At 35.7% G+C, this 13,788-nt stretch overlaps 1 protein-coding gene across 2 annotated transcripts; it reads right to left on the reverse strand.

The window, feature by feature from the left end:
• Nucleotides 1–1,957: 1,957 nt before the first annotated feature.
• On the reverse strand, nucleotides 1,958–12,054 carry SYT4 (synaptotagmin 4). 2 transcript variants are annotated; one of them, XM_063653612.1, is made up of 4 exons: nucleotides 11,788–12,054; nucleotides 8,129–8,937; nucleotides 6,245–6,365; nucleotides 1,958–5,186 (listed from the first exon to the last, which is right to left on the reverse strand). In XM_063653612.1, exons 1-4 carry the CDS (start codon nucleotides 11,819–11,821, stop codon nucleotides 4,879–4,881), a joined length of 1,272 nt encoding a protein of 423 aa, XP_063509682.1. In that variant the 5' UTR covers nucleotides 11,822–12,054; the 3' UTR covers nucleotides 1,958–4,878. The 2 variants fall into 2 exon arrangements, with proteins under 2 accessions (XP_063509682.1, XP_054317381.1); XM_054461406.2 differs by having other exon boundaries at nucleotides 1,960–5,186; nucleotides 8,123–8,937.
• Between the last annotated feature and the right edge of the window lie 1,734 nt (nucleotides 12,055–13,788).

A 13,788-nucleotide genomic window follows, 5' to 3' on the forward strand; every position in this document is an offset into this window, starting at 1 on the left:
TAAGCTCCTGACTGGGGCTGCTGCATTTTTTTTCTCCTCAGAGATGCCTTGCCCAGAGAGGAGGAATCTAGAGAGGCAGCAGGGCCACAGTGGCCTTGCTGAGCTGCGGTGGGCTCCACCCAGTTTGAACTTCTCTGAGGCTTTGTTTACACTGCGAGGGTTAAACTACCTACTCAAGCCTCAGCAATGGCAGACTCCCTCCCCCTGCCAGCTAAACTTGAGCATCCCAGGTCGACCTCAGACTGCTGTGCTGGCAGTGAGAATTTCAAGCCAGTAGATCTTAGTTTGCTGGGCTCTGAGGGGGTGGGACCCACAGAGCCAGACTACTTGTCTCCTTGGCTTCAGCCCCTTTTCCAGGGGAGTAAACGATTCTGTCTCGCTGGCATTTCAGGCACCCCTGGGGTATGAAATAAACACTTCTGAAGCCCCCAGTTTTATGCTTGAAACCCAGGGCCCTGGTGGTGTAGGCACTGGAGGGAATCTCCTGGTCTGTGGGTTTCAAAGACTGTGGGAACAGCACAGTATCTGGGCCTAGTGCACCATTCCTCATGGCTTCCCTTGTGTAGGGGAGGGAATTTCCTGACCCCTTGCGCTTTCTGGGTGAGGGATGCCCCACCCTGCTTTGGCTAACCCTGTGTGGGCTGCACCCACAGTCCAACCAGTCCGAATGCAATGAACTGGGTACTTCAGTTGGAAATGCAGAAATCACCTGCCCTCTGAGTTGATCTCACTGGGAGCTGGAGACTGGAGCTGTTCTTATTCGGCCATCTTGCCAGCAATCCTCTATTTAAACATTCTTAGGATGATGTACCTTAAGAACAAAAAGAACTGCTCTTAAAATATGTTATATAATATTATTAATTTTGGGGAATCATATTTTTAACAGTGACACTAATATTGTTTTCTTTTTTTGGTTTGGTTATAGTTGACTTCCATTTCCCATTAAAAAGCTTTATTGAGGTTTAATTTATATATAATAAACTGCACAAATTTAAAGTATACAGTTTGGTATACTTTGGTACTTGTTGTATGGATATTTTGGTACTTGTTGTATGTATCAAAGGGTCATTAACTTTTATTGCTGAGAAGTTTTCCATTGTGTAAATACACCACAATTTACTTGTTCATTCACCTGTTGGATGAACATTTGACTTAATTCCAGTTTTTTTACTATTAAAAGTAAAGCTGCTATGAAAATTCATGTGCAAGTCTTTGTGTAAATGTATGCATTCATTTGTCTTAAGTAAATACTTAGGAGCAAAATAACTGAGTCATGTAATAGGCAAATTTTTAACTTCTTATGAAAATTACAACTTACTTCCCAAAGCAGTTGGACATGTTATATTCCTTTTAGCAGTGTACAAGGGATCCATTTCCTCCATAACCTTGTCAGCCCTTGGCATTTTCAAAGCTTTAATTTGTGTTACTATAATTGGTGTGCAGGGTATCTTATTGTGGTTTTAGTTAGCATTTCCCTAATGCCAGTTTCCTTAGAAAATCTCCTCCATATCTCTAGTTGCTTTTGGCAGGTGCTTTTTCTCAAAATATATTTGAATTCTAAAATGTAATGACTCTTTTAACATAACTGTGTACACTCTTACTACAATTAATACAATTTGAAACAAAATAAATTAGTAGTAAATTCCAGTTTTATTCCATTTGCAAGACCATTTTTTTCAACCTGTGATTACCATAGAATATTTCTGTAGAGACTAGAGCTGTGAAAAATGTCTAATTCTCCAGGTGGCGGGTCCTGTTGTTCCCATTTACTTTAGCTGGTGTGTAATGGTAATATAATATATTATAGATGTTCTGGTCTGTTTTTCCCTCCTTCTTTAAGAAAAAATAAGACATCCAGGTCCTCATCATTTTATTAACCAAATATTTCTCAGGATGTGAAAAAAAGAAAAAGGAATATAAAAGCAGTGATATGAAATAGGCAATGAAAGATGTTTAAATAAGAAATGAGATAAAGGTAAAAACAGGGGTAAATAAAGAATGATGGCTGAAAATACTGGGGAGAAAAGTAAATGAAACATAGAAAAGTGAATAAAATTTAGAAAAAAGTCAAAGAATATGAGAATGAGCCTAAACATCTAGCAAAGCCAGTTGATAAGGTCCCCTTGAGGAGAGTGGAATGGTATGGAGGGAAGGGCAGGGCAGGCCATGAAATCCTCGAGTACTATTCTTTCCTTCTTGATTCCATTGCCTATGCTCCTTGATCCTCAAGTTTTGCTTCTGTATAATAAGGATAATGATATCTGCTCCAGATGATTGTTATGAAGATTTTTTTAAAAGGTGTATTAAAGATTCTGGTGCTCAGTAATTAATGGTCCCTAACCTATGCAAGGAGATCCACTAGGGAAACTTGAAAATTCAGTCAGCAATAAGAGAAGCCTTATTACAGAGTCCATTGGCAGAAAGTCTGCATTGAAATGGGTTGGGCAAAAGCAGCAATTTATTCATGTCTTACAAACATGGTCTTACAAACATCATACAGAGCTGGCACAAAAGAACAGACACTGTCTCGTACACCATGCTTCCTTCCAAAACACTTCTATTGAGTTACAACATCAGAACAAATCAATTACTGAGTTACACAGTTCTTCAAACATGTATACCTCCCCATTTGGGTGGTGAGATTGGCTAATCAGACAAACAATTAATTTACATGTTTAATACAGTGCAGGATTTGTAACAGGATTCAAGATATTCACATTGATATTGTAATACATTCTAAAACGGTACATTTTCAGAAATGATGAGATTAGGTATTAAGATCTCCCTGCCTGTTTCAATTCCTTTGTTGTTTCTTTTCTTAAAACCAGTTGCAAATAGTTTTACTCAACTTTTCACACTCAAAAACACTTTAAATTTTAAAAGCTAAAAACTATTTACAAATTATCCATTTTAATTTTAAAAGTGTTTGTTGTTGGTTTCATTGTTCCATGTTAAAAAAAAAAATCACCCTCGTCCAACAACCATACCTCAGCTGCTACCACCATTAACTTCTGGCTGCTGTGAAGAATACTTAGAATTGGCCCCTTACAACTTTTCAGAGGTCCAAAATATATTCTGTTCCATGGCCCATGATACCAAATACACATACATAAAATGGCCATTTGACTTCCCCAAACTACACACCTACTACAGTTCATTTCATGTTGCTTTCACAGAAATGCCCAGTGGAGCAAGATGCTGTGAGGTGACTTTGTAGTGGAATGAAGACAATGATTGGGAAATATGCTTTTTTAATCCCAAAGTCATTTTAAAGCACAAAAAAGAGGTTGATTTTTAATCTTTATACATACAGAATGTAATACATTTTCTTTACATTAGGCATAGTCATAAAAAGCATGTATAAGTTGTTTGGAAAATGCATTTTTCATAGAATTTACAAACACTGTGATATCAAACACATTCTCAAAAACTGCTAAAGTACTGACACAAAACCTGACTCAAAATGTAAATTTTTCAGTAGACTTAATTTCTAACTTGCATATTTAATAATTCAACTGTACTCAAGTTCCACTCATACTTCTCTAAGAACTCAAATATAGTGACATTACTCTCAAGTTAATTCTTTTCAAATAATCACAGGGTGCAGCTTTAATCTAACAGGTTCTGAATGAATTCAGAACCCTGGCACTGGAAAATGATACAAGACACAAGTCTGTAAACTGCTCTATAGACAACAGCTCAAGACAAATTAGCCTAGAAAAGATAGTGAAACACATTCTTTGTTGTGCTAATTTGACAGCTAAGTATATTTTGCATGAACATATGTAAATTATATTAAAATTGCTCTTGAACGATTTTGTAGTCTTACATTTGTTTGTTGGTTAAGTAACACTTTTTATCTGGCAATGTAAAAAATCTTCACAGTCTTTTCAAGTAGCATCTTAATCTTTTCTGGGGGACAATAAGTTAAATGAAAACTTAGGTGGCCATGCCGACTCTGGGTACAAACGATGGCCTTAAAAGTACACTTGCACACTATATCTATTTCCTATAAGAAAATTGCGCTTCTAACTGGATTTCTAGTTGAAGTTTATTTCTGTATTCACTAACTAATTCAACAATTTCACGAAGGTACATAGGGATTTCTCAGGCCACACTGAGGCTTGTGACAGGCAGTGAATAATCCAAGGCCATGGTTCTTATGTGAGGTTATATTTTACAAAATTTTGACTCACATGTAACCTTAGGGGGGAGAAAAATTATATTTCAGCCACAGTGTTCTCAACTCAGCCCTTTGATAAAATAATTTCTCAGCTTGTTCACTGTCCTTTTGAAATGAATCTAAGTTACTCTTATGATAAAATTGCATCGAATAATTACAAACCAAACTGAAATGACCAGATACTTTTATATGCAGGACAACCATTTGCACATGACATAATTAATAAATACAAACTGGAGGACATTTTTTTAGTATCTTTGGATTTAAAGAAAAATTGATTTCCCCAACCTGAAGATAAATGGATAAATTTTCACAAGGCAAGGCATACTTTTTGTTTTTAAATTTTAATCACATTAACTTTTTGTGACATGTTCCAATAAGATTGTCACATTTATAATTTGGGATTCTGGCACAGTATTCATAAAATGTCTGACTATTCCTAGTTATATCACTGGTAATCTGAAGGAGATACTGAGTATCTTATGAAAATTTATCCAACTCTTCTAATAAATAGGGAAATTATCATGATACACATTTGAAGTTACTTTCTGGTCTACTAATTCAATCCACTTCTAGCAACAACAACAACAAAAAAAAGGTAGCTTGATTTCCCAAGCTTGCAATCCGATATCGAAAGAAATAAGATTTCTCCTTGCCTAGCAAAAACCTTTAAGTTCCAACTCACGGCTAGGATGCTAACCATCACAGAGCACGTGCCACTTGGCAATTTGTCTCCTGGGGTAGTCACAGATCTCTTTCCAGTGCTCTCCACCAGTTCCTTCTGCTGCTGCACCCAAGACTAACTGCCCGATTACCTCATTTCGGGACCCCCTTTCAGAATCCAAAACCAAAAATTCAACGCTTATATCTTCAAGGCCCTCACAAGGAATATCAAAGACAAACAGCTCATTGAACACTGCATTGGGGGTGCATTTCTTCACATGAGTCTTCTTCTTGGAGATTCTCTTTTTGGCATGGTACAGGTTCACTTTGACATAGGGATCTGCAGTGGAACATAACAGGCATTACAATGGCATAACTGGGCTGGAGAGCTGATATCAAGATAACAGTACCCTTAGAGATCATGGCATGCCAATGACGTGTGGTTACCAGGAAAATAAGTCAAAACAACGGAAAAATATGGATAAAACTTGGCATTTCTCTTGTCAACAGAATTGAAAATAAGGAAGAATATGGAAAATAAGAGAAAAAAGTTCTCAATTAGAGAATAAAGGAAAAAATTAATGATAGGAAAAGAGGTAACACAAAAGGAAAGAAAATAGAATGTTCTATGGACCCATTCTGACTTACTCCAGAGAATAGGATAGAAGGAAAAAAAATGTATTAGACAACATCTAGCTTTACCGACTTGTGTGACTTTGGGTGAGTCTATTTCCCTGACTTTTGGCTGTGTTTTCCATCGAATGAGGATTTAGAGTCCACAATGGCAATGCTCTTTTTAGTTTTAACTTTTATGAATTTCTGTAGTCACAGCCTGGATTTGCTTTCTGTTTCCTAGTGTTGAGCTTCTCTGTGTCATTGTTAGTATGTGGATTTTAAGTTCATGCTACTTTATCACAATAACTTTTGCCTTTTTCTGGTGGCAGCATATGAGTTAATTTTAGCTTCACAATCTAATCTTTTAAGACCATGTTTTCAACTCCCATCATTAAATAATAATAATATTATTAGACGATATTTGAAGAAGTATGTATTTCTAGTTCCCACAAGGCCTCTCAGGGTGAGTAGCATTATGTCCAGTTTGTACAGTTTAAGAAACATACCCAATCATATTTTGCTAGTGAATGGAAGGGTTAGGATTTGAACTCAGGTAATTTTAAACTGTAGCTTATTTTGTTTCCCATTGTGCTATACAACACAAAATTGGTGTTTCGTTTCATTTTTTGTAAAGTTAGTCATAAAACTAAAAGCTAACTTTATAGCAGATACATAAGGTATTAGAGAAAAGATAAAACAGAAAAGTAAGAGTAGGTGGGCTCATTTGCAGTAAAATACATTCCAATCATACAGTGAATCTGAATATTTCAGAAGCATTCTTACCTGAAAGTCCGGACACATCAGATTTAGGCAGATGTCGAGCTTTTAAGACAACCACAGTTAGAGTGTTTGTGGTGGACTGATAGCAGAGAGAGATCAGTAACTCACCCCGTCCTGAAGACTTCTGCAGAAAGAGAAATGTGATATAAGTATTTCTATCTTTTTAACTTTGAAGTTTGTACTTTCACTAAAGTTTAAATAGAATTGTCATTTAAATGTAATCTTCTTACTTATTTTTATTTTAATATTCTAAGGATTGAAGAGTAACTAAAAGCTTTTGTGCAGTACCATCGCTGCTTGAAAAACCACTGCCTGCCGTCTCCATCTTGTGGTCTTGTTTGGTACTACAGGAAGTTAAAATTAGCAATAAATTGGCCACACCCATTACTTAGAAATGTTTAAAGGATATTTAAATTATATCCTACACATGATTATTTTTGGCTTTTGGTTTTTAATAACATCTCTACTTTTCAAAGTTATTAATAGTAATAAAGCTTATCTAATTATTTGCATGAGTATGTGTTGGGTCAAATGACTGTACACATACTCATGCAAAAAATTAGGTAAGTTTGATTTGATTTCAGATTCTTTAGCACCGACATATTGAAATTTGAACTCAGACCTAATGAGAATTATTCTGATCCCAACTACATTCCTGGCCCAGAGGGATAATGGAGTTAAAATTCTCTGCCTCTTTCACAACAGCAAGTTTCCATTTAAGCCAAGGAATGAATTGATTTTAAGTATTGGAGAGCATTGTTTTTGGACAGTGTCATAGCATCCTTCTTTGCATGCTACTTAGATTTCATTTGTACTTTAAAGACAATAGATAAGATATCCAATAATTCAAAGTAAAAGTTTTGACTGAAAGTAACAATACATTAACTTGGTGTTTGTTTGTAACTAAGAGTGATGGCTAACACAAAACTAAAACTGCAATATATTTATACAAAAACTAATATGGGACAGCTGTATAAGTAGGCACTCTAAGGAGAATAAGAGTAGAAGAAAGATCCTTATTCCCACTGTGCCACTTAACCAGCCGGCTGTCTCAAACAAGCTATGGAATGTCTCTGAACCTTGACCTTCATTAATTTCAATAGGAGAGGAGACAGTCAAAATGAGCTCTCAGGTTTTCAGCTCTGAAACACTATGTTGTTTAAAAAACACAAATTAGTATGTTTATTGATTTTCATAAATCATTCTATTATAGAGAGAAGTTATTCTGAAATACCACTGTTGAAATCGAGTTTCAAATTTAAAGTGAAAATGGGGTTAAATTTGTTTCATTGATGTCTTACTATTTTCTGATAAACCCAGAACTACCAGAGTAGTATAACTACAAAAATAGTGGAACTCACTCCCTACTATACAATTTAGAGATGAGCATTTATAATTGAAAATGACGTGATGCCTCCTCCTTGAAAGGCAATTCCATGGAAAGTCAATACAATTTCCAAATCTTCAGGAAGAATTGATTTAATTTTAAATTTCAATTTTAAATTCAATTATGTTGACCTTGAAATCTCTTTGTTAACTTGCTTATGAATAAGAAATATTCACCTGTATTTTAAAGTAGCAGTGTCTGTCAAAATATTTATGACAGAGATTAACAAAAGTATTTACATAGGGGATATCTAAATATCCATAAAGAATGCCTATTTATTTTACATCATTAAAACACTTTGAGTATTTCAGTTATGGATTAAATTTTATTTCATCTTCTCTATTCCCTTGATCTCCATTAGATTATAATTAATAATAATTAAACATGGTAAGGATGATATGTACAAGCTTATCATATTAATAAAAATTCCTTAGACACCAAAATGCTACATAAAAGATTGTTTATAAATACTTTAAGCACTGAAAATAAATTACCCTAACATTTCTCTTGATGATCTCTCTGTTCATTAACATTTTTCCTTCACATAATTCAATTCCCGAGAGAGGAATTAGAACTTCCCCAATGATATCATCTCTTGAAAACCTGTCAAAACTCAAAATTGTGAAGTGCAAGGCCAATTCTTGGATTTGGGTGTAGGGGATCCCATAGAATGTAAAGGTCTCATCAAAAGCTGGATCCAAGGTTTTTCTCAGCACTCTAGTTTTCACTTTATGCTTCTTCTCTGGGAGGATCGTCATTTTGATATATGGGTCAGAGGTCATCGACTGTTCATCCATGGCTGGCAAGCCACGGGCTTCCTTGATGTTGACCACAAATGCTTTTTTCTCGAAGTTGTATTCTAAGGAGAAGAAGAGAGTTCCCAGCTTCTCTTGTTTCTCTTCTGAAGTAAGGGAAGTGCTGGACTTTAAACTCTCAGGGGAAACTGACTCTTTTTCCCCTTCTAAAAAGAGCTTCGGGGTTGCATTCTCCAGATCAGAAGGACTGCCAGGTTTGAGGTTGGTTTTGGGAAAATTGCCATTGAGATCTCTCTTTTCAAGATCCAGATGCAATGAATTCTTTGGCACAGCTGGCTTATTCTTCACTTCATTTTTATCATCTGCTCCAAACTTCTTTTTGCTATTTAGGTTTTCAGGGTAAATATCAACTCCCTTAAGCACATGCACAAACTTGTATGGAGGAGTCTTGTTAGACTTGGATGATTTTCTCTGACAGCAGATCCATGCAAAAAGAGAGACTGTGAAGACCAGGCCAAATGCACTGAAGATCCCCACCACTGTGGGGATTTCATCTGAAAAATCAAATGACCAATAATATACATTAAAGAAGCAGAGCTGGAGATATGAGCCTTTTGAAAAGCATAATAGAGCTAGCAATTGCTATAGGTTGGATAGATTGAATTACTTTCCAACTGCTCTGGGTATGAGTTAAGTGTATATTTCACACTAACTTCAGGTACAAACACATCCCCACAGGAAAAACATAAAGTTTGGTAGAAATTCCTTCATTTAAGTAGTTTTTCATTAATGAAATAAAAAGATGAAAATGGTCCTGAATCAGATATGGGGGAATGCTTAATGACTCTGACCTATCTTTGTTTTCTCAGATAACATGAGACAACTACAATATGATGGATCAGTACTAATTTCATTATTTTTTTTTTGTCATTTTGAGGCTTTCCAGAGCATCAATTTTTACTGGAATTCTAAGTAGTTCTTTACTCAGAATTCAAGCAGCAAACATTTAGGGACTCAGTGGTTCACTCAGTAGGAAATTGATTGTGAAATGGTATTTGCCATTGTCACAAACTCATTAATAATTTTCATCCCAATTATGGAACAGTAGTAAAATAAATATACATATATTAGAGAAAATAAAACAAAAACAGAAGAGCAACAAGGTACCGATATTTTGTAACTTATAACACTACCATCCCTTTGTATGACAATCTCAAATTTCTCAGTCAAACACTGAATTATACAAAGTATAAATTAATAAAACTTAAATAAGATAAAAACAGAACAATGGTTATAAGTGAATCAGCATTCCTTGACATGTAATGAGAACAGTGAGATTTAGAGTTCAATTTTATCTATAACTGTCTCTTCCCCTAGCACATGGCATGGCAAATGATAATCAAACTGAAATTGTCATTATTTTCTTGAATAATGGCACATTAAATTACTGACATTAGGTAATATCAATTATGCATAAGGCTTATCCTATTTTATATGTAAGCATCTTTCTTGAACAAATGGTTAGTAACACTGTGGAAGTAAAAGCAGTATTACTACATGTATACATAGTGAATCCATAGAGTCAATGCTTAATATCATCAAAGTGAAAATAACTAATGTAATATTATATACATTTAGTTCCATTGCAATATGCTTTTTATCCTAAATAGTAAACAATAAAGTTATACGTTCCGGCCCAGAAAGGGTTAAAACTTTTCTAAATAACCACAAGAAATCCAGTCTTTTGATACTTCCCTTCCCCATCCCCCCAAATCTTCTGCCAATCTACTTCATAATTACAAAACTGAACTCAGAGAATGTAAGGTTAAGAAAAGAGAAATGAAATAGAAGATAAAAAAGCCAATAAAATTGCAATAAAAATCCTGTATTTTAATGTACAGAAACTGAATCATGTAAAGATGAAATAAACCTTTGACTTCTCCAGGTGGAAAAAAGAAACAGTGACTACTACAGTATAAAGCAAGAGCTAAAGATAATCAGCTAAACTTGGTATCAGCTTTTCAGTTTTTCCTTCTATTCAAGTCTTTGTGAAAAAAAATGCATCCACATTCCTGGACCATAATAACCCAAGGCCAGGGAGCAAAAGCAAAGTCATGAACTGAGACAGTTCTTTAGCCAATGTAAAAACAATAAAAACAGTAGAAAATCATTTTTTAAAAGTAGACTGATAGTCTATGCTAGAACATATTTTCACTGGCACAGCCTCTAAAAATTCCCCCGTATTAGAAAATCATTCAGCTTTCAAATGAAGAATTGGGAATAAACGTCATACCAAAATAAACCCAATAACCCAAATGGAAGGCTGGGAAAGAAATTCATTTATGAATATAATATCACAAATTGTCCCTATTTAATAGTTGTGTCAAATGGCAAACATTTTACATAATATGGAAACTCTTATCTATTCCCTATGTATTCTCTACTGGTAAGGTCTTACAGTCTTGAAAGCCAAGATCATAGTTATTTTACTCAGCTTAATAACAATTATCACACATCTGTAGATACCACTCCTCTTCACAAACTTCTATGAAATTTAATGATTTAAAAAATACGTGTAAGTAAAATTCTGACCTTTTTCCTTTGGAATATACTGGGATCTAAAAATAGTACTTTTTTATTCTAAGAAGTACATCTAATTTTATGTACTGAAACCAAAAACTTGGTGTAAGAAAAGGAAAACTGAACGGGAAAATTGGAGCCCTAATTCAAGTTTCCAGCAGCTTTTAGCTAACTGTGCAACCTACAATACTTCCCTCATCTCTCTGGGCTTTGGTTAGCTCAGCAGTGAAATGAAATGGGCTGAGCCAGTTCAGTTTGAAACTCCCTTTAACCCTGCTACCATATGATTCTGTCTTTCACTAGCAACATATTTCAAAGATACAAGAAAAACACAGCAGAGAAAAACACCCATAGGGTACACCCTATAATAAAATATACATTGCCAAACCCCAATAGACAAGTTGCTTTTTTTAACCAAGATCAAACCCCAATGTAACCAGAGATATATTTATCTTCTCCTAATAAAATATAGATTTACCTACAAGTAAGAATCACCTACAAAATAGATGAAACCAACATGGGAAAAACAGGCCCCTTTTCTTTACTCAGTGCATGCTGCAATTTACAGAAGTACCTGAAAATTTAAGAACTTCTTGAAGGTAAATTCTCCCTAACAGAAGACAGTTTTAGGGAGAGAGATTCTAAGGAAGGGAGAGAAGCTGCAGAAATAAGCCACAATTGCCTGACTGCCATTCTCATTTTCCTTTTAAATTAACTACCTAGGAAATCTGTATTCAACAACCGGGGAAAAAATAAATGAATAAACAGTCCACTCCAGAGTATTCAAGGAATAACCGCAGTCATAAGTTCAGTAACTTGCTTACCAAATTCTTCCCGGCTGGTGGTGATCGGAGCCATTTTTTACTGCGTGTTCTGTCCGAGGTGCTGAAGGGAAAACTGCCTGGCTGGATTCACTTGCCTGGATCTGAAGCGCCGGCTTTCGGAGCGCTGAAAACAACAGCGCAGAGCCCAGGGGACCAGCTCCTGGAACAGGGAGGAGGCAAAGAGGGAGGTCCACTCGCCCTCGCAGTGATTTGCCACCTCGGTTCCTGTTTTGGCTCTTCTGAGAAGCTCGTCTCCGAGACTCCAGACGTGGCTGGAACCCGAATTGACGCAATCCTGACGCTACAGGGCTGAAATCAGCACCTGCCCCCCTCCCATCCTCCCTTCAAGCTTTCCTTCTTGCTTCCTCCCTCCTCTCTTGAGGATTCAACACATGCTCATCAATTATTTTAACTGTTGGACCACTAGAGATTAGCTTTGCTGTTTTGTGGGGGCTCGGAGGCTCACCGAGATGAGCCCTGAAACTGATCCCTGTCAGTTCCTAATATAAAATCTCCTGATCACCTAGATGAATAAAAATATGTTTCTGAGTTTTCAGAATAACATAACTTACAGAGGAGAAATTTCTGCTTCAAATTACTCTTTTTAAGATGCAAAAACATATTTTCTTGCTTTTTAATTTTTTTCTTTGATATGTTATACCTATGATACTTATTACATTTAGAAAAGATTCAGTACAAATTGATCCATTTGATATAAGATAGTTTCCCCACTATAATCCTTTATGTTCTAAAAAATTATTGGTCTAAATATTTTGCTGGAACAGTTGATCCTTCCTGGTCTGTCAGCTCTCTTCCCTTTAATATCTGACATTTGACCAGTTAAAGCACTTAGGAACAGATGGGGATAATCCCTTGGATATTCAGAGTCACTCTCAGTTATGACTTTTGCAAATAATGAGACTGCTTCTGAAATGACATTTATGGTTAAAAGGCCTGACTTACAGTACGTTTGTACAAAATAGTTTCCAAAATCAGGCCAACATCTAAAGTACATTGGTAACACTGGTTACTTCAAAGGAAAGAATTCCATTTTCTAAACTGATGATATTCTCGGAGGTGAAAAACTGTGAAAAATATGGTGTCAGATTCTGATTCATTTGAATCTGAAGAGTGTGCCTTTCTAAAACAAATGCTTAGCAATTTTTCAAAGGAAAGAAGTCAAGCTGTAACTCCAACTGTCAATTATTGCTCTGCAAAGAATTTCTTTGCTCTGGAGTTAATAAGGAAATGACATTCAGTGTGTGCTGGGATGTGGGAGAAGGCATACAGGGTGAGTCTCAGAAAGCTACTGTGCAAGTGACAGGTCCCTGCACATTGGCTAGCAGCAGCCCAGAGCATCAGCGCTCTGTCTGGGGAGAAATTGGCTTCAGTTCTTTGCATCATGGAAAATTTTATAAACCAGTCTTTTTTCTTTGCTATTCTATTTGCTCCCACATACTTGGCATTCGAGTGTTCCTCTAACAGATTTTTTTAAACTTTATATCTTCATGCTATGAAAACACACAAACTAATTTGCTGTATTTAATTTTTCCGCTGGCAGAGTCTGTGGTTGTGTCTTTATCATTTCACTTCATTCAGATTACCTATTTCCTTAATTATGCATGCATGCACCCTGTGGGGTTGTCCCTAGAAATAAATATCCATTAGGTTAAAGAATAAGTGGCATTTATTTGTGATGCATATCATAGGTGGACCAAATACATACTATGATGTTTACTAAAGTATGTATTTTCTAGCTAAGTTATTGCTAACATATGTTTAAGCTCATTTGTTGTAAACATAAATTCCTTATGTGTTTGTTCTATATAAATTAGTATCTTATTAATTTTACCTTCATATGGTAAAATGTTGTTATCTGTAAACTGTACGGATTGTTTAAACTCTATTTCTATGGAACCCACCCCATCCTTTGCTGTCTGACATCTGAGGAAACATTGTGATAAGATTACCTCTTGCCCAGAGCTAATGCTATTGTGGACT

Source organism: Pongo pygmaeus, chromosome 17, assembly GCF_028885625.2.
Source record: "Pongo pygmaeus isolate AG05252 chromosome 17, NHGRI_mPonPyg2-v2.0_pri, whole genome shotgun sequence".
NCBI lineage: Eukaryota > Metazoa > Chordata > Mammalia > Primates > Hominidae > Pongo > Pongo pygmaeus.

Excerpts from the sequence above, each read along its gene's own strand:
- SYT4 (XM_054461406.2), bottom strand. The coding sequence starts at position 11,821 with ATGGCTCCGATCACCACCAGCCGGGAAGAATTTG. Across the intron at positions 8,938-11,787 it reads CACCAGCCGGGAAGAATTTG|ATGAAATCCCCACAGTGGTG; the intron begins GTAAGCAAGTTA and ends TTGATTTTTCAG. Across the intron at positions 6,366-8,122 it reads TCATCAAGAGAAATGTTAGG|AAGTCTTCAGGACGGGGTGA; the intron begins GTAATTTATTTT and ends CTCTTTCTGCAG.